Genomic DNA, 20,776 nt, shown 5'->3' on the forward strand with positions numbered 1-20,776 from the left:
CGTGCAATTTTCACAGATTTAAAGACTTTTTTTAAAGGTCACAAGGATTGATTTTGATCATTTGAATTTGATTTCATAGACAGAATTACATAAAATACTGTGAACTATGCTAATGTCATGTAACTGCTACATAATTAAGATTTAGTTCTATTTCATATGTATATATACACATATACAGAAATATATACATATGTATATATACATGTGTATTACATATATACAAACGTATATTCACGTATGTACATGTACACATGCATGTACATGTGTGAGCATAGATATACATGTACACAGTCACTAGTATTCATCAAGAATTATTCTTCTGTCTCACAGTAGATTTTAAAAAAATGCCAAAAGCATTCTTTTCTCATACACAAACAGATGAAAACATCTGCAGGCTTTCAGTTTTGCATACAGAAGTCAAAAAAGAAAGCTTGGGAAAGAATAGGCCTTTAATTATTTTAGTTCCTTTCAATAGTTCAATATGTTTTAAAAGCAAAAGGGCCCTGCTGTGGCCACCAAGTCCTAAACAGGAGGTTGGCATTATCCTCTGTATGTAATTGTAGGGTGAGGACAGAGCTGAGTCAGCTGTTGCCTTGCTATTCCTGGTGAGCAGGTCTTGCCCTGTTGCTTGAGTTCATCTACCATGCAGATGCAAAAGTTGTGACCATTCACTTCATTAAAGATTTCTTTTAGTCTTCTGTGAAATGGGTGACTCGCAAAGACAGCCAAAGTTTCCTTCCTTCCCTTTCCTCACAGAAAGACAGCTGTGACCATACCACTCAACGTCAAACCTGAAGCTGAGGTCTGGCGTTCATACAATCAGGGCTGTGGCATGCCCTCCCTGCAACTTGGAAATCCTGGTGTTCACACACTTGTCCGCTTGACGAGAACCCAAGACCTAAAAGGGACGACGGACTAGCCTGGTTGCATCATTCCTTGAGCAAATAGGCAGGGAATAGCAATGACTAAATTAGATTTGAAAATTATTTTATTCCAAATAATTCATGACAACACAGGGTAACTGTCACAACAGAGGGCTCCACGTTGATGCTAAAAGTCTTTGTGTTTGCAAGGTAAATCCTTCCCAAGGAGGTGTAAACCTCAAGCATGAGTTATCTCCCAGAGGACAAGCTGAAAAAAACTGATGTGCTACCACCATTGCCAAGGCTGTTAACCTTAGGGCTAGCACCTTCGCTCTCACCCTTGCTGAAGAAAATGTCTGATGGAGTGATGAACTGACCTACTGTACTCCATATAACTTCCCAAACAGCCCAGCCCTCGTTCACACCTGTGAACTAGAGGCAAGAAAGCAGCACTGTCTCCCATGGATCCTTTTCAACCACTTTAATATCATTCTATTTCTGTCATATTTGGGAGCAACTCTTCTAAGAGGTAGAGGCAGAAAGTCTCCAGCTAAGTGAAGGTTAATTTGGTATTGCACTGTTATATGTTAGAGACAGAGTAGCAAAGTCATCATCAGCACTACGTTCAGAAGGAGTCTGAACTAGTAAGGGAGTAATGACCCTGCAATCACAGCTTGACTTGTGCAACAGATCCACTGCACTTAGTTTTTCCTTCCCCTTAAGCACTGAGTATTCAATCATTTTAGAGAAACACAGTGATTTTAGTCATGTGGAAATGACTACATTTCATATTGTCAATTGTTTCTCTATTTTAAAACCATCTAATATGACCCTTTGCATGACCTGTGTTAGAACATTTCAGCCTCTACATCTAGGGTGACACTTTGTGGCATTTATTTAGAAAGACACTTAAAAATAGAAATCAACTCTGTAAGTGGTGGAGAATTAACCATTACATCCTCTCCAGAGATTATCTGCCTGCACTACTAGATCGCCCAGGTCTTACTTTTCCAGATTATATCTTGTCAGTTTATGTTTTCAATTTTTTTTTTTTTTCTGAAAACATGAACAAGAAAAAGATTTTTTTTTTTTAATCAATATGACTTAAAATTTGTTTTTACATAAAAGCAATGTTGCTATCTTGCACCGTGTACAGTACTGATGTCCTACTACTGGAATAAGTAATCTCTCTAGGTTCAGACACAAAGCTTCAAATTACTAGCTGTGGTTCTTTCAAAAAAAAGCCTTGTCTGGATTCCATTGTAAGTCAACAAGTCTGGGTGCATCAGTGGTTTTGGAACATATTTCACCAGACTGACTCTCTTCCCATAGCTTGCCTGATTCACCGAGTGACCTTGAGCAAGCCTCATAATCCTCATATGCCTCTGTTTGCCCACAGGTCAAACATTCAGAAGTGTTCTTGCAAGCTAAATTCTACTCTCTCAGGAAAGAAATTCAAAGCAATTCCACAAAAACAAAATAAATTCCTCGGATTTACACCTCTGACACTTGAATTTGGCCTCCTGTATCTATTTCCCTGAGGTTTACTAGCTTACCGTTATTAAAATCTTTCAAATTAAGCCTGTGAGCGCACACTGCCATTATTAGGCACATGTAATGTGTTCTACATTTGATCACAAGGTAAACTTCCTACTTCTATATTAAAAGATTTTTTTTTTTCCCTTTATGTGGGGTAGAGTTAATAACATTAATTTTAGATACATATAAGACACAATGGGCACTTTGCAGTCCGTGCTAGGCACAGAAGAGTGACCGCTCATGATGTGAACATCCATAGATTGTACGTCCATACCTAAAACACATTATATTTTGTTTATTCTTTGCCCAGAATCTCACAGAAGTGACCCTCACAACCTCCCACTACCCACACGGGGTTGTTTTTTGGGTTGGTTTGTGGGTTGTTTTTTTTTTTCTCATTCTCAGTCCTGGACGAAGCATTCATAACCTCAGATCAGTTTTATATACTGAGATTTCCAGTGTTTTCCCTTTCCAGTGTTCTGCCCAGCTGACCCCAGATGCAAATAAATGCAGAAACACTAATGCTTATTTTAATGACAGAGCAAAGCCCTTTAACCCAGAGCCATCCATGGCACCACTGTGGACATTGCCAGCCAGCAGTCAGCTGCAAAAGAGATTTTGGCTATTAGTTGTTTCCTTCTTCCCTCCTCCTGGCAGCCGATCCAGCAATGCCTGCAGCCATGCACACCCACTTCATTACAGGGGCAAAACAGAACTTTCCATGGCTGATCTAAACTTGCCTCGTTAAGAAACTGCTCTCACAAGGCACGCAGCTACAAACTGGCACTGCTTTACTGAAAATGCATAGTGCACCTGACGGGCTGGAAGACATTTCTGGTTTATATATAGGTTAAGCTCTGACCTTCCAAACCACATTTTGGCAAGTGCTTTGATTGGATAATTACAGCACTCTTGAATCCAGCCAGCCCTGTAAGTTTTATTGCAAAATTATAGATGTCCCATACAGAGAGCCTCTCTCTTCCAGATGTTCTTGTTTGGGTAGGCAAGGTTTAAGACTGGATTTGCAAAAGGACTCACACTGGCCTTGCTCTGTTCCCACTCAAGTCATAAGATCATAAGACTGGAATAGATTTCCTGGGGGCACAGAGTTCAGCCTGCCACTTTCACAGGCAATGACATTATAAAATCCTTTTCATAAAGTCAACAATAGTTTCATCACCGACTTCAGTGGAAGCAAAGAGGGGTCAGTTCTGAGTTTGCTGGAAAAATTGACATTTGATAAAAGGAAACAGAGATAAAGAAGTGCAATAAAATAACAGGTTAAACATAGAAGAAAACTCATGAAGTTGAGGAGGTACATAAATCAGATGAGGCTAACATGAGGTTAGGGAGGTACATAAATCAGATCTCTGGGTTCAGTATACCTGATTTTTGTTTGAAAGACAAATTCTAACTTAATTCTGAAATTTGTGAGCCATTTTTAAAAGCCCTGACTCAAGCCAAAAACTTGCTTACAGACTGAACTCAGTGCTTTATATTCCTAGTGTTCAGGTTTTTTTCCAATGAAGACTGTTAACCTGTCTGTATACCAATAATCTCCAAAACCAGCAAATCGTCAGCTCGGAGCGGAGCTATAGAAAATATACTCTTTCTAAAATATAGTTGCTTCTCATTTTTGTCCATCCACAGAGATTTGAACAATTCAAACCGAGTCATTTTCTTAAAACTGCTGCATAATAACTATAATCACGCCTCAGACAAACATGTCCCAAACTAAAAAATGTGTTATTTATGGCCTTTAGCAGTGAGCAATCTTGCTATGCTCATATTAAATACAAGCTTTCTGCCTCCTTCAGTGGTGCCAATTATAGTAAATGGTACAGTAATAGGATACTGAAAATGTACCAGATATTTATCCAGGTTTAAAATAAGCTGTTTTCAAAAGGCTAAAATCCTCATGTTTATGAACAGAATAAAAATCAAACTTTAGACCAAAGATAGAGTAATTCTACACCAGAGGTCCAATATGCTGTATGGGGGCATGGCAGAACAGTTCCAGAGGATGGATGAAAAAAGGCTGTCTTTCACACCAAAGATCTCTCTGACATAGCCTCAGCATTGTGGGAAAAGAGGAAGAAAAATGATACTATTAATCACCAAAGTCAGTTACATCAGTACCTGTACTACCATCAGCATCTCTGTTGAGAGTGGGAATACCCCATGTGTTGAGATAGCCTGACGGGAAATTTATTCCCAGGCCAGAAAATCCCACAGCCACTGCTCAGTCCTGCATCGAGGGAACGACTATAAGTCATTAGGGATCACAGGAGGCAGAAGGAGGAAGGGCCTAGCAGATCATTACATCCATGTGCCTCGGTTGTTTCTCAATGGATTACTTGATTTGAATGGAGTAGGAATGGAGCCCATATGATTCGTATATGATCTGCAGTCCTATGCAGAGATCACTATTTAAGGGCCATTGTCTTTAGCAGTTGCCAAATCTAAGACACATAGCTGTATCCTATGTAAAACTGAGGAACCCGAAGACAGAAATGCTCATTAAAGTTTGGATAATTACCATATACAATTCATAAATCTCATAACAAATTACAATAGCAGAAGTTATACATCAGTGTCACTCCGCCCTTCCACATGTACAGGAATATTTTGCTTTAAACACAAGTATTCCTTCTAAAAAGCCAGGTAACATGTTTCACAGATTGTTTTTCTTCTTTCACTCTCAATTGTAAAGACATAAAAACTTCCATAGCTCAAACCCGTGTGCATAAACTGTATGAATACAGCATTATACAACCGTAAAATAACAATACATGATTTCTCATAAAAAAACTTCTCTTATATCTCCTTATCTTACAGCTGGCTGCAGAAAGTTCCATCTCAAACATAATTATGAGACCTGACTGTTTTCTCTTTCACATAACATTCCTTCATATTCGTACAACTCAGTGGAGTTGTTTTTTAAATACCAGCGTAGTTAACTCAAGACTGCAGCACGACATATTAGCATTTTTAGCGCGGGCAGTCTTAAAATAACAGCTGTCCTTCCACTGTTAAAGGTCACAGATCATACCTGAAACTCGTCACAGATGGTTCCATACTCAGTGTCATCACAGCACATTAACTTCTTCAGGGGAAAAAAAGCTCCAAATGTAACAAGTCGGACTTTCCCAGTCTGTTCAGGCTATCTGCTTTTCAAGCATTATTTCTCAGATAACAGAAACTATGTGGAAATCACAACAGACCAGCAGGAGCATGCTCTGCTCCATGTGATAGATGTACAGAAGACAAATAAAAGTATTCATTTAAAGATGCAAACCACACATTCAGTTAAACGCACCAGAGATTAGTGATGAAGATGACTTGGTGAGTTTAACCTTGTATCAGAAAGGGTACTGCAAGAACACAAACAGGCAAAAGACATTAAAGCAACAACAAAGCAACAAGAATTCAGTTAAAAGACAGTGTGCAGCTCACCTCCCTCCTGCCAGACAGTAGTGACCTGCAGGCATTACAGATTACACTTTATTCCCCTTTTTTTGCAGGCTAATGGGGTATTTCATGAGCGTTAGAAATGACTAGCAGTGCTGCTTGTACGGGCAGTAACCTGGGGAGAGCCAACAGGAGTCTCAGGCTATCAAGAGGAATCACAGGGCTACAACGGGCTGCTGGATGAACAATCTGGTACAAGGCAAAGAACGGGAAGAATCTCAAGCCTTCCCTCTCACTGTGTCTCTCCTGAGGTTAGCCTCACATGGGGAAGGGATGTTTTTGCATCTCCTTGGTGGCTGCAGGCTGCTCTATGACAGGGCATGAAAAGAAGTCACTATTGAAAATTATTTTTGCCATTGCAGATTCAGAGGTTTAGAGGTTTTATGAAGATCACTGCCCATGCACATCTTCAAAAGCCCAGATTGGGGAACAGAAGGAAAACAAATACATGGTTTTGCTCAATTTATTTAAGAAGAGTTTCAGTGAAGGAAACTCCAGTAAATTATTTGGGTGAGACAAAAGAATTTGGTCTCAACTCTTCATCTTTTAAACCTGTAGCAACTGCAACAGAACTCCCCTTTGTGTACAGTGGAACTAACAGGGCTGGACAGTGCCTTGCAGCTCCTTGGCTCAAGGATTTCTGCCTTCAGGCTGATACTAGGATAAATTAAATCATTCCAGCTGTCCCTTGCTGACTTTGGGCAGTTAAAGATTGTATATGCAAGCTTTAAAAAAAAAAAAAAAAAAAAACACAACAAGATGAAAAAACAGTGATATTCTGAGTTTAAATAACACAGAAAGTGAAACAAATCAAGATCTGGTGGCAGGCCAAAGAAAGGCAATATAGCTCTGGGAGAGCTGGCTTCATTGTAGAACAAACAGACAAACAAAACGGTTTGGGGCCATAAAATTTTTTTTTAAAGAGTGTTCACCAGCTTATTCAGGGAGAAAATGCAGAGTCTTGACAGGTTGGTTTGTAGTTTGTTTTTGTTTTTGTTTTTTTAAATTAAAGAATGGCACTTCGACATCTCCAGGGCAGAAGGATTCTATTGGCTCTTCAGAGATGCTCAAATCTGAAGTGATATCCTTCCATAAGGTTAGAGATGGAGGAGCTGGTATTTAACAATCTGGCCTCTTGGCAGATGTCAAGGATTCCTCAAAATGCAGATTCTTATAACCACAGAAGCCAGCTAATGTAAGATGTTACCTCAGCTTGCAAATCTTGTTCTCCTGACCACCTAAGGAAAGACAGCAAAGGAGCCAATAGTCCTATTAATTTGAACTAGAAAAGCTGAAGCATGTGTGAACATGAGAGAGAATACCTATTTCCTTAAAAGACTGAATGTTAAAACAGCTTCTCCGTACAATTGCTAGAAGAAGGTCCTAGCCAGTTTTCACACAGAGCTGAAAGACAACTTGATGGAAGACAGCTTGATCCAAGACATAAGTCTGCCCGTTTCTCCAGCCTGTTGAGGTCCCTCTGAATGGCGCCACACTCGTCTGGTCTGTCAACCACTCCTCCCAACCTTTTAACATCTGCAGACTCACTGCAAGTGCACTCTGTCTCATCGTCCAGGTCATTATCCAAGATATTAAATGGTAGTAGCCCCAGTATCAACTCTGGGGGTATACCAGTGACTGGCCTACAGCTGGACCATGACTCTGTGCCCAGCAGTTCAGCCAGCATTTAGTCCTCCTCACTGTTGATTTATCTAGACCTTACTTCAGTTTCTGTGAGGATGATATGTGAGACAGTGTCAACAGCCTTTCTGAAGTCAAGATAAACAACATCCACTGCTCTCCCCTTATCCACTTAAGACAGTCACCTGATTGTAGAAGACTATCTGTTTGGTCAGGCATGATTTTGCCCTTCATAAATCTATGCTGACTACTCCGAATCACCTTCTTGTTCTTCATATGTCTGGAAATGGTTTGCAGGATCAGCTGCTCTATTACCTTCCCAGGGATCAAGGTGAGGCTGACCAGCCGATGGTTCCCTTGATCTTCCTTCTTGCCCTTCTTGAGGACAGGGGTGACATTTGTTTCCCTCCCAGCCTCAGGAACCTCCCCCATCACCAGGACTTTTCACAGGTAATTGAGAGTAGCCTCCGAATGGCACCAGCCAGTTCCCTCTGCACTCATGGGTGCATCTTGTCAGGCCCCATGGGTTTGTATGTCCAGCTTGTTTCCTAACCTGATCCTCCTCCAGTGAGGATAAGTATTCCTTGCTGCAGTCTTCCCCCCTGGTCTCAAGGGCCTGAAGGCTGGACTTACCAGTAAAGACTGAGGCAAAGGCGGCACCTCGGCCTTTTCCGTATCCTTTGCCATCAGGTCTCCTGCCCCGTTCAGCAGCAGACCCGCATTTTCCTTACCCTTCCTTTTGTTGCCCATGTACTTGTAGAAACCCTTCTTGTCGAGGCTTTTTCTATCGTTCTATGGTCCTACATGCCTCTACCCTCTCTATCGAGAAGAACAATGAGTGAAATAGGCAAAGCATCTACTTCCCACGAGACTGAAAATAAGTCTGCTAATCTGGGTTTCTTCACGACGTGTTGGGGCTGGACACACCGCAGACTTGGAACAGAGTCAGCACCCTGACTGCAAATGGCAGGAAGCAAAGTGCTGGGCACTCTGTCCTGAGCTTTGCAAATTGGCTAACTAGAAAATGAGACAGTCAAACGTATTAACTGTCTGTTGAAATATAGGCCTTAATTGTGCTTCAGTAAACTCAGGCACTAGACTGGACATAACATTAACTTCACTATTTCTTAGAGCCTTCTGGCAAAGTATTGAAATTTAAGTATCTTTCTGATCTTTTTATGAAAAGTTTTATATATATTTTTATATACATATATATATATACACACATGCTTACATGCACACACACACACACATATACACATATGACAACGCCCTTTAAATAGTGCCATTTTCTCACACTCACCATCTGGTTACCACACAGGAGTCAGTAATTTTTTTTTCTGGCATGTGCAAGCAATACCACAATGTAGCAAATTCAGTCACTGCTAGCTTTTCTATGACGCCCAACTCTAAACCCATTAATCTTGTATAGCATAAATTAATATAACATATATAATCAAAAAGAGTTTGGAAACAATGTTTTTGAAAATTTCCCCAAACCTCTGACAACACGACACAGATAGCAATCTGACCTAAATAACCAGTCTGGTACTTTTACTATCAAAATGAGGCAGAACATAAGAAGGGCAGATGGTGCCCAGTTGCATTTTGAATGCATTGCTGCACGCACTGGTGTCAGAGACCCAAAGTGTACAGGATACTAGCACTAATTTGACTTCCAGGCTAGTTGTGCTCTTTGTAATTCAGCAGCTTCTCCCGACTGCTGTCCTCAGGACAACCGCTCCAATCCAGAATCCTGCCTCTCTGGGGGAGGCTCTGCTCACTTGGGTGGTTAACCAGACCTTTGCAAACCAGAGACATCCCTAGTTGTTCTGCATTTGAAAAGATGACCTGAAAATGGGTGTGATAGATCAAGAAAGTTGCTAAGGGTAAGATGAGCACCTCACTTGCTGTGGCTGACTTCTGGGCAGTCTTTAGAGAGGAAAGCAAATGACAGAAAGGCCTAATTCCCTTAAGTGCTGCTTAGGTCACTGTTTTCCTAGATTTAACAAAGCAAAAACAAACATAAAAGGAAAATGACAAAATCACGATTAAGCTTCACACTGGGAGAAAAAAAGCTTTAGTAAAGTGCTTTGCTACATGCCATGGGAAAAACATTTTGCAAAGAAGTTGAATTGCCCAACCTACACATTACCCCACTAGATCCTCAAAGCATTTCACACAAAAAGTATTTCTGCTTGCCTATAAAGATAGGAGTTTTCCTTCTATTACATTAAAACGATCATTTAAAAAGCACAAATTCTACTAATAAATACAAATAGTCTGAAGATAATTGTAACTGGTAGTCAGAGATATGATGGCAAAACAGTTAATAATAAATTCTAAACTCAATATTGAAAATTCTTTGCAAATATTAACCGTCTACTGCAAGCCCAGTTGCATACGGTTTAAGGAACGACAAACACAAACAGATTAAAAAATTTGTTCAGATCAAACAGAAAATCAAGGGCAGAGATGGATGAGATTTCTCAATTTCAGTCTAACCTGAGGGTTAAATTGAGTTATCTAATGACTAGTCAACCTGCTTCCTTTCCGTTACACACAGCATTTAGCAGATATGCTGCGTATTTCTGGAAAGGATGCATCAGGGAAGCCTGTAGCTGTTGACAATTTGCATATATTTTTAGGGGGCAATAGACACAGAGCCCTGTAAAAAAGCAGTTGAGTTTCATTTATTAAGAGGATCCACCCACTTTTAAAATAACGCATGTGAGTACCATAAGGTTCATTTACTGCAAGACTGAAATAAATTTTCTTCCCGATACAAAAAAGATGGTGTCATAGTAAGTTACAGCATCTCTTCAAAAGTGGGAGCCAACACACACCTCAAATACTACATTTCTTTTGATCCAGCTCTGAATAATCTTTGAGACAATATATCCACACTTAAAAATGATAAATTTCTTTATCAATCCTGACAAATATTTTGCCTCAGTGACCTCTTGTGGCAGTGAGTGTGAGAGATATTAGGCCAGCACTGTGGATAACAACAATTCTTCCATTTAAATGATACACCATTAATAAAAATAAGTAAACACCTGAATGAGTAAACTCATGGGGAACACAACCACTTCATTATAGTGTGAGCTTTTAGCAATACATACAAAATAGAGGATGTTTCCCTTTTTTTTTTGGCTTAATACATGAATACACTTACCACTTTCTGGCCTGAAAGGTAAACTAACAGGTGGACACAGATTAGGCATGGTATTCTTCAAGTCAGCTAAAAGCAGAAAATAACAAAACATTTGAAAACAATTACACTTGAAGGTTTAAAATGTAATCAACACCTCAATATTTCCAGCATCACTTCTGGGATCTGAATGTTGCATCTTCTCATCACAAACACCAGGAGTAAGGATGCGAGCCTGCTTTGCCATCTAACCCTTTTGAGGTGATACATGAAACCAGACTTCCCTAAATTTCCATATTTATAAACATTCCTACAAACACTTTTCAAAATGCAGTTATTTATGAAAAACTCATTCCAGTAGTCCTCTGGTTTTTTCCATGCTCCTCTCTGTATTTGGTTTTCTGCATCACAACAGACATGAGATTTTCTCTGCTTCCTGATTAGCAAACTGGAATTTCTCAAAATAAGAATTAGGAACAAGTCAGTTTCCAAGCAGGAAACTTTCCAAATTAAAATTCAAATAATCATTCATATTTTCCACACTGAAATTTCTCATTTGCTAATATTTCCCTTAAACATTTTGTAATTTTAAAAGACAAACAAGAAGTTTCCCCTGTGCATTCATATTTTGTAAAACACTTCAGTTAATCAAATCAGTTATAAATTCTCAGTTATAAATTACCATCCCTACAGAAGCTGAAGACAGATCAGATTTTCTGTTTGCTTCTTCCACTTTGTACTGCCCATGCATGTAACCAGTAGATATTTCTAAAAACTCAGGAGTTTTACTATTCACACCAACAGGAGTGAAGAACCGGGGCTACCCGGAACTCTCTTTAAAATGCTACTATATGTTCCTCATTGACTGAGCTGCAACCATGACTATACATACAAAGTCAAATCTCTAACGAGCGGAGCTGTGCGGTCAAACAGCTCACACGTCAACTTAACATATTATGAAACGCGGAGGCACAAGTACCTTCCCACAACAAGGCTGTGGACTAAAACCAATTCGTGCTAATGTACCACTGCCTACGGTAAATTCCTCCTTCGGATTTCACTCCTTTTCCCTTTTAGCCTCAGAGCTTTTTTGTGCCTCTTCCTGGTGCCCAAACCCCCAACGCACCAGCACAACTGATACAAATTGTTGTCTGCAAATATCTCCATTTGCATAAACATCTGTGCCTTACTGTATGTCATGGTGGAAACACATCTGAAGCTTCCTCGCTACGTAAGGAAATGTCACTGTCTCTCCTAACACTCCCCCCTTTGCATATAGCCCAGGCTCCTCTTCATCATCCCTCTGCCCGTAAAGTGAGCAACATCCTTTATTTTTAGTTGGTTCTTTGCCAACGAGAGGAAAAACAATTCCAAGAAGAGGAAGCGTATCTACACGCCCGCTGTCTCCTCTTCACTGCACCTTTCTACCAGTCTTCATTCTTGCCCCTGGCTGCCTCTCAGCTCCCCCTGCCCACAGGCTCCTGCCGTTGCCTACCTGATCAGGGCTGCTCTTCCCTTCCTCTCAGTGCCGGACCCTCAGCCCATCCTCAAGCTTCCCCGGTGCCTCCCCACTCCGCGCTGTCTCTACTCTTTAACAAGTGTTGCCCCACTAGAGAAGGAAATGGATGGACTAGTGGGCAGAGTGCCAGCGCAGGACTTGGAAAAACTCAGGATTGACTTCATATGACACTTATAGTGTGAATGAAGGTTTTCTTTAGGTTTACCAACACTGTAAAAAGCAGTGGATTAGGATATCTGATCTAGCTCTACACAACTCTAACTAGATTATCTTTATATCGCATGCCCTGGACAGTATATATCCACACTTCATGCCTCCCCTCTCCACTCAGGTATCAGCCTTTCTCTACTCTCCAAGAACTAAGAGAGTTTAAAAGCAGGAAAAAGTACTCCTTATTCAATTTTTTTCCCCGATTCCATCAACATCACCGTACCTGCACCCGTGGGGCCTTGCTGCTCTCAGGGGAGTTCAACAAGTTTCTGCCTTCGTAGACTCGGTAACAGGCTATCCTCCCATAAATGGGGATACAGCCAGCCAGGCGTTTGTTTTCCTTATTGTTTCAGTTATGTTCTATCAAAGTTTAACAAAGTAGAACTAGACCCACCCAAAAGGAGTGTGACAAATGACAAACCCATTGGAATTTTTCAACAAAGTAATGGAGCCTTTGTTTCGCTATGAAAAGGAAAATTCACTTTGACTATGAGTGGTTTTGATTCCTCTTGAGGAAATAACCTAACCTCTCACAACTTCTCTTCTGTTTAAACACGTGACGGCTTCTTACTGCTTAAAGAATACAGCGCTACCTTGGAATTGGTCTTGGCCCTTTCTTTACCAAAACAGCCAAAAGTGAATTTTAAATTCCGTAACAAAACCAAAACTTTTGAATTTATGCATCCACACACACTGTTAAACCATAAGGCAAGCAGTGAGAAACAAAGAATGATGTCCTGACCAGGACTGTGCAGTGGGACAAAAATATCTTTGGATTCTGACGTTGGCTGCAAGCGTCCCATACAATCTAAGAAATTAAATTATACTTCTTTCAGGTACTTCTATTCCTTTTCTATTAAAATGGAGATTAAATTGCACTTTTCTTTCCCTTGCACATGCTTGTCTGCCTTGTCTATTTGTGATCCTTGCAAATGGGTCCTCCATCAGAAAGTTGATGCTTCTGCACATTGAAGCTTATTATTTAGCTTCAATGTGCAGAAACCAGTTGGAAAGGCCATGTGCCCTGCATCACTTACCAGGCTTTTGATACCAGCCAAACGGGTGTATTCTGACTTCAGCATCTGGTGAACTACAATTTGAGACTTGCCAAGCACTTCTTGTTTCCTCAGCACACGTCTGGATTCCTAGGCTGTTCAGAGTCAGGCACAGAATCTTTCCACCTGCCAGGGAAACACATGGCTATAGAAACAATGAGGAGAGTTTTCCTCTTCTGGATAGTATTTTGAGGAAAGCAAATACAGCATGGTTCCACTGAGTATTAAAAGGTATTCCACTGACTTAGAAATCAAAGGAGGGAAATACTAAAGTGGGCCAAGTTTTACTGGTTTTGAAAATAGTGTTGAAAAATCACAATGAATTCAATGTGAGGGAAGGTGGGTACACCAACATTATAACCCTTTAAGGTCACCTGGAGTATTTCCACTGAGCAAAGATCAGGACCTCTTCTCTGAGCAAGCAACCCTTTCTTAATGCAATCCTGGAAATTAAAAATCTGCATGTATGTTGAAACACAACTCCTACTTCCATCAAGATAAAAATATTTATGAAGGGTTCCAAATTCTCAAATGAATTGTAAAACCAGCACATCCTAATGACCTCAGGGAGAATTGATTAGCACATGACACTTCTGAAAACAGACCTGGCCATTTTAGTGGCTTGAATCTGAATTTAGAATAAAATATTAAAAACTACTTCATTGACTTTGATCTGGATGGCATCCCATTTTAAACACCTGCTAAAGATTTCTTTTAAACACAGAATTTCCTTTACAGTCAGTGGAGAGAAAGAAAACTATCTCCAGAACAGGATTCAGTCAACCAAAGCTCTTAATGACCCTATAGTTGTGTCTATACATCTCTCTGCTGACTATAGAGGGAGCATAGGATGGCAACACCCCTTAACTTAGCCATCTCAGCTGCGCAAAATATGCTTGTTTGACTTTCTAATGGCTTTCAAGTCATGCATGTTTTTAAAGATCTGATTTCCTCAGACTAAGAGAAATTTTACTTGAGATGTCTTAAGTAGCTAAAATACTAAGGAGGAGAAGATAGGCAACCTCTATCCCCAACCAATCTTCCTCAGGTAGAAGACTAAAATTTGGGAGCAGAGAAGTTCAGACATCTGAGAAAGCCAAAAGGCTAAGCTGCCCCAAAGTATCCACAGACATTATGTGCCTAACATGCATTTAATTTCAGTAATATTTAGGCTTCTAAGTCCCTTAGGCTTTAAAAAAATGAAACAAACAAACAAAACAAAACAAAAAAAATCACAAAAAGAAGTCAGCCAACATTTTGGAATAGAGGTTGATAAATGAGAAGTAACAGTTCCCTGGACTTTTATCAGTTTGAATTTCATGCTGTTGGAACTGCAGCCATTTAAGGAGTCATTCTCATGAAGTTTTCTTAATCATTTCTGAGACATGGAACATGTCATTGGGCTGAACTCCTAGAAATGGTTACGATTACTCAAAAAGTTGCTAAAGAGAGTTGCGTAAGATCTGCAAGGGCTTTTAAAGTGCCCTTCACAGCAAAAGAATGGTAAAATTTGTAATAATGAAGGAAGACTGAAATTATTTTTAAAATAAAAATAGTGGAAAAATACCTGATAGCTGGGAGTTATTAAAGAAGCCAAATCCCGTGCAACAGGGGTCAGCATCACACCAACGCTCACACTCAAAAAAGCTGGAAAAGGAAAAACATCATTAAACCATGACACTTTTATTATCAGTAGTAATCTGTCTCTGCCATAGAGAATGGAATAGAGGATACTGCATAGGGGAGAAACACCGAGAACCTGTAGAGACACCTTTCATGATAAGACCACCTTACGGTTCTTCATACTGCAGAGACACTTCCATACATTTTCCGTTTGTAGATGAAATTACATTCTATCAGTATACATCTACCAGACTATATCTAATAATCTAGATGAGCATTTTGATATCTGCCCTAAAAATATCAGTTTACATTAATTTGGTGTATTATTGCCAAGAGATTTAACTGGCCAACCAGCAATTTAATAGCAGTATAAGTAATAATTCACATATATACAATTACTAATTATATACATTATTATTTATAACTGAATTATAAAAATCCTTTAAATTATATGGGTTTTTTTTTTCCTTCATTAAATATTCTCAAATAATGCTTTTCTTGGATCAATAGGTCTGATTCCCTTCATTTGTGTAACAGGGCCTCGGTATTCCAGGCATGATTAAAATTCCGGTAAAAACAAAGGAACAGTCATGCCCTACCCATCTGAAACAGCTTTTCTGCTCATGTCAGTCTTATTCCTCACTGAGATCCCAGTTACTTTCTGGAATGGTACACGTGTGTAGAAGCTCTTCACAGAACTTTTTAGAGTGACTGGAAGGAAAAAGAAAAACAAAATTGGAAAAAATCAGCTTAACCTTATGATTTACATCTGCTGGTCAAGTAATCACATGGTAAGGGTAAAGTTTACGTTTCTATGCTACAATGGTCTTGATGCATCAAAAGGTAATTTTTACATTATCACAGTAAACTTTTGACAGTTAAGCCTGAAGATGAACAAAAATCCAACAGATGAAGGCTCTAAAAACTTGGCAAAGTACATCACCAAGGAAAGACTTCCAACCCAGGGCTTCTGTTTCTGAGACCTGTATTGACATTACTCCTTCCCCGAGGTCCAAATACTGGGGGACAACTCCAGATAGGAAGACACCAGTGTACTCATGCATTAGTCAACTTGGGCTGCACTTTGAGCTCCCCAAAAAGACACAATTTAATAGTTTAGTTCAGTGGACCACTACATTTTTCACAGCAAACGTATAGGTTCCTGCACAGTGATAACAGGTTTGTTTGTCCAGCTTCCACATGAGCCCTATGAGAAAATGATTGAACTTCCAAAACATTCAAAGAGCAGAGGTTAAAATCCACATGTCTGTAACTCTGGATCTGCTAAAAAAAATAATAAAATACTACACTCAATGACTTTCAATTTTTGCATTGCTTAACTACCATGGAAATTTTAGTGGTTGAAAATGGCATTGGTGACATCCCAATGACATTCCCATTTCACCCACATCATAAAAAGATCTAAGACCCACTATACAAATTATTTGAGATACCTTTGGCCTCTCTAAATTGGGAATAACTGAGGTGGAGAGTCGAACTCATGGTTAATATCTTTCCATTCAGAACCGAAAGTAAAAAACCATACCCAGAACTGCCTGACCTTCCCTTGCATCGTCACATCCCAGGACTCATTCATATATTCAGACTTTTTATCTCAGAATCAAGAGCCAAAACACTAGCTTGCATTATCAGGGCTAGAGCACACATTATATGTCCAAATCCCAAAACTTGCCTATTTTATGATACAATGTCTGTGGTTGTTGGGGTAGCACAGTTTGACAGTTTTCTGGTATTTGATCGATGTTGCCATCACAAATCTGTGCCTCTGGATAGAGGGTGCACACAAAGTATATGTCTGTGGTGTTTTGAAGATCTGCCATTTGACAAAACTCATCTTCTTGCGAACAACCTAGGAAGCAAAGTCACTAAGAGTTACACACACGAGGGTTTCTTCCCCTCTCTATTCCTCTTCATGACTTCAGTGCACTTAAAGCTACCCATCAGAAAAGAACTAAAAGTGAGAATGTCAATATTATTCTGTTACAGTGCAAGAGAAACAGGGACAGATTCTGTTTCTAGCGACACTGAAGAGGAGATTTACCCGGAGAACACAGAAAAGGACCTACACCACAGCTAATTGGAAAGATACATTCCCCAGCTGTGACAACCATTAGCCTAGCGTATTGGTGTCACGCTTACATTGTCATTCATAAAGACCTCTCTTTTTCTTCTTAGTAAATTTGACATACGAACTGTATATAAAATAACTCTGCATTAGTTGTGGGTCTGTTACTTCAAAGAATAAAAAGGACAATAAAATAACATATTCTCTACAAAGTCTTAGGAAATATTTGCAAAAAATATTTCTGAAGGGTTTATACATTACACAAAAATATAAGTAACTTTTCCAGAATCAACTGTTTAAGCATTTGCTTGTAGCAATTTGCACTGAAACTTGCCCCAGGGTAATAATGCACCTTCAGAAAAGAAACAAAACTGTCAAACCCATTTCTTAATTACTGGTGCAATGGCTTCTGTAAATACATATGTCAATGCTTAATTTTAAACAGGCATAGCTCTACTGACCTCTGACTGTGATGTCTGTGCACTGTTTAGTACTCTAGGTTCTGCCTTCCTAGTAGTCAGAGCTAGAAACTCTTCCTCATTTATCACATCAAAATATACTTTATCATTAACCCCAAATATCTGTATTATACCTTCTTCCTTTACCACTATGTCATCTATCTATTTGGAGGGGAACATTTCAGGAAGAGCAGAGTACTGCCTAAGCTGTATCTTCTACTTCTCTTGCCCATAACAGGGATATCCTGATGATGAGTGATGGGTATCCTTTCTGCCACAGTAGACAAAGTTTGTAAGGAAGAAACAGGTGGCCCCATTAGCAACTTCCATAAAAATTTTGTGGGTTTTCCCTGAAAAATCTCTAAGTCCAGAGTTTCTATTCATTATGATTATAATACTTATTAGAAGATTTTAATTAATTAGTATTCCCTACAGAATAACAGTCTCCAAGTTGTCTTACGTGTGAGACACCAAAGCTTAGCTTCCTCTGCTGAGTACTTCTGCCTGAAGACCCAATACTGCTGATAAGGGAGAGAATAGTTCAGGTCACTTTGTACCCGGCTGTTGTCCATTAGGTAGAAAAGATCCTTTGTGGAATCTGAGATTCAAACAAACAAAGAAACTGCTCAAAACCACAAAAAACTTAACTATGATCTGGAATAAATTAAATTTATTTATATATAAAATTCTGCCTTTCACAGTAAAACAACTGCAACTGTTTTGTAGGGCTAGAATACACCAAAGTCTGCTTTTAATAACAGAATTGTCCACCCACAGTTATCGATGCTTGTGGAGGCAATGCCTCCTCACTGAGCTGCACTGCCCAACATAGCGTTGTCGCACTATTTCCACCACCCAAAACCTAAATGAAAATCACAGCACCCAGAAATAAGAAGGTTCTCTCTACTCTGTTGTACAACGCATAATCCTAACAGTGAAATATGATGCCTCAGAGGATGCTCATCTTAATCAATCTAGTTTTATTAATCCAAAATACAGCAGTTTTCTTATATTCCCTTGAGAAGCTTTTACACCTCTCAGTGTTAAAAGTTTTCTTAACAAGCTTAATACCTATTTCAGCCATTTATTTCTCCTAGTTTATGCTACCATAGACCAGATTAAGTAACTCCTTTCTGTCACCTGCCTGTGATCTTTAGATGTGTATGCAATGCTTTATATTCCCTGAGCTCCCTCTGAAACAATCAATCACAGCTATTTCAGGCTGTTTTCAAATTAATCCCCTTAAATAAGAGTCCAATATTGAAAGAAATAGATGCTCTTCACTGATCTCTTACAAATTTCTTCATGAACACCTTTTCATTTATCAAATGCCATCAGCAGGTCTCATCCCCAGTTACTCCTACATTGTGAGAGATTCTGTTATTTAATCTTACATGCACTGAAACAGCCAGACAAAAATGAAAATAGGGAAGTAAAGACATGCTGATAATTGCAGCTGAAATGCTGAAGCACCTACTGACATGCTGGGAGTGCACAATAGCTTTGAATTTTCTATCAGAAAATAGATAAGATATGTTACCATGTGCTTTAAGGATGATCACCATGTAATAAAAGCTCTGTAGATATTTTCCCAGATGTATCTATAACTTTTTTTAAAAGGTGACTTATAAGTCTTGTTACCTCTCAAGACTTAACTTCAACCTTCTGTTTCTCTTGAAACACTTTCTGTCATGACTAAGACTAAGGGATGGAGGAAGAAACTGCATTCCTTGCATAACTTCAGGTTTTAATGATATCATCAGCCACAGCACTGTAAATGGAGAACCCTGAGGGCTGCACTCATGCCTTGGCAAGTAAACACAAGAGAATTTCACCCAATGTATTAAGTGCAATTTTTTTTTTTTTTTTTTTTTTTTTTTTATGTCTAGACTTTAAAATACCAGTAATTGTAGAGGAGCACCACTAGGTAAATGGGCATTTTAGTTTACCTTCCTTTCAAATTACATAAGCAAAATCAGCAATTCACTTCATGTTAGGATTTTACATGTATTAAACCACATGCTCAGGTATTCATCAAGACTCCTCAGCAAGGATTACAGTTCATTAGAGATGAACCAAAGTGCTCTCAACAGGCTCCACTGCTCTCTTTCTCTTAGGATTATGGTGCTTAAAGCCCAATGAACTCTAGTACTTTAATACAAATTATTTTGGAAATATACATGACTTGGTATAATGAAGAGCAGACCCTGGATTAACAAAGGAGCTAGAAGATTTCACAGGTCCCTCACATTCATCATGCATGGTAGAAACACTTGTGATTGCAGTTTCATCCTGAGTTTCTCTAAGCATCATATTTACAGTCATATTGTCAGTAGCAGTAAATATGCCCAGGTACCCAGGCTAAGGATTTGATTCCTGGGTTTATGCAAAATTTTTTCCCAGCCAAATAATATTTCCTGAGTCTTTACAGTTCAGTAAGTCTGAAAGAACAAGCTTTCACAGAACATTTTAACACTTTCATTTCCAGCCTGGCCTGGAGACGTAAAAACCATAAAGACAGGAGGCTTACATTTTTAATATCTTTCTCAAAACCTGTATCGGACTTCCTACCTAAGAGAAATCCTCTGGACTTCAAAATACCTATATCATTATGATGCATATGTGGCAATATATGATATTTCATGGTTAAATTCTGCACCCCCCTCTGCTATCTTCTGCTGCCTTCTCTGTCCGCCCTTACTATAATACCTGACAACGTTAGAACATTCTCTGTCTTCAAAGCGGTAGCATTGCATGCAGAGGTTTTAGTCCGGGTCACCATATCGGAGCCTGGAATGCAACAGGAATTAAAGGGCATAGTAATTCCCTTTATCTTTCTTCCACAAGACAAAATCATCCTTAGTTCCCAAAATTTAACAAATATTTTAAAGTGCACCATTTAGAAAAAGTCCTTAGGTAGTTCCACCAACTGTTGAATCAAAAATGAGTAAAACTATCTCCATATAACTCTGAGGAAAACCTAAACCAAAACACAGTGTTTGGAGAATAAAAGTAAATGTCATATCCACAATCACTGTGCATCCAGCATCAGTGCTCTGGAGGCTGTGTACATTTATAAAGCAGTATCACAAATCATTTGTGCAGGTCCTGCTGTGTACATTGCAACATTCAGAAAGTAAACTTGCAAAAATAACAC

General features: G+C 39.2%; 1 protein-coding gene across 1 annotated transcript in view; it reads right to left on the minus strand.

The window, feature by feature from the left end:
- The window catches only part of TG (thyroglobulin), a 158,465-nt gene that overhangs the window by 84,644 nt on the left and 53,045 nt on the right, over positions 1–20,776 (minus strand). The window contains exons 29-35 of the mRNA XM_030012173.2: positions 20,329–20,409; positions 18,080–18,217; positions 16,769–16,945; positions 15,675–15,786; positions 15,020–15,099; positions 13,435–13,578; positions 10,693–10,758 (exon numbers count right to left, since the gene is read on the minus strand). Of these exons, the coding sequence (XP_029868033.1) occupies positions 10,693–10,758; positions 13,435–13,578; positions 15,020–15,099; positions 15,675–15,786; positions 16,769–16,945; positions 18,080–18,217; positions 20,329–20,409 (798 nt within the window). The remainder of the gene's footprint in view (positions 1–10,692; positions 10,759–13,434; positions 13,579–15,019; positions 15,100–15,674; positions 15,787–16,768; positions 16,946–18,079; positions 18,218–20,328; positions 20,410–20,776) is intronic.

This window comes from Aquila chrysaetos, chromosome 4 (assembly GCF_900496995.4).
Source record: "Aquila chrysaetos chrysaetos chromosome 4, bAquChr1.4, whole genome shotgun sequence".
Taxonomy (NCBI): domain Eukaryota; kingdom Metazoa; phylum Chordata; class Aves; order Accipitriformes; family Accipitridae; genus Aquila; species Aquila chrysaetos.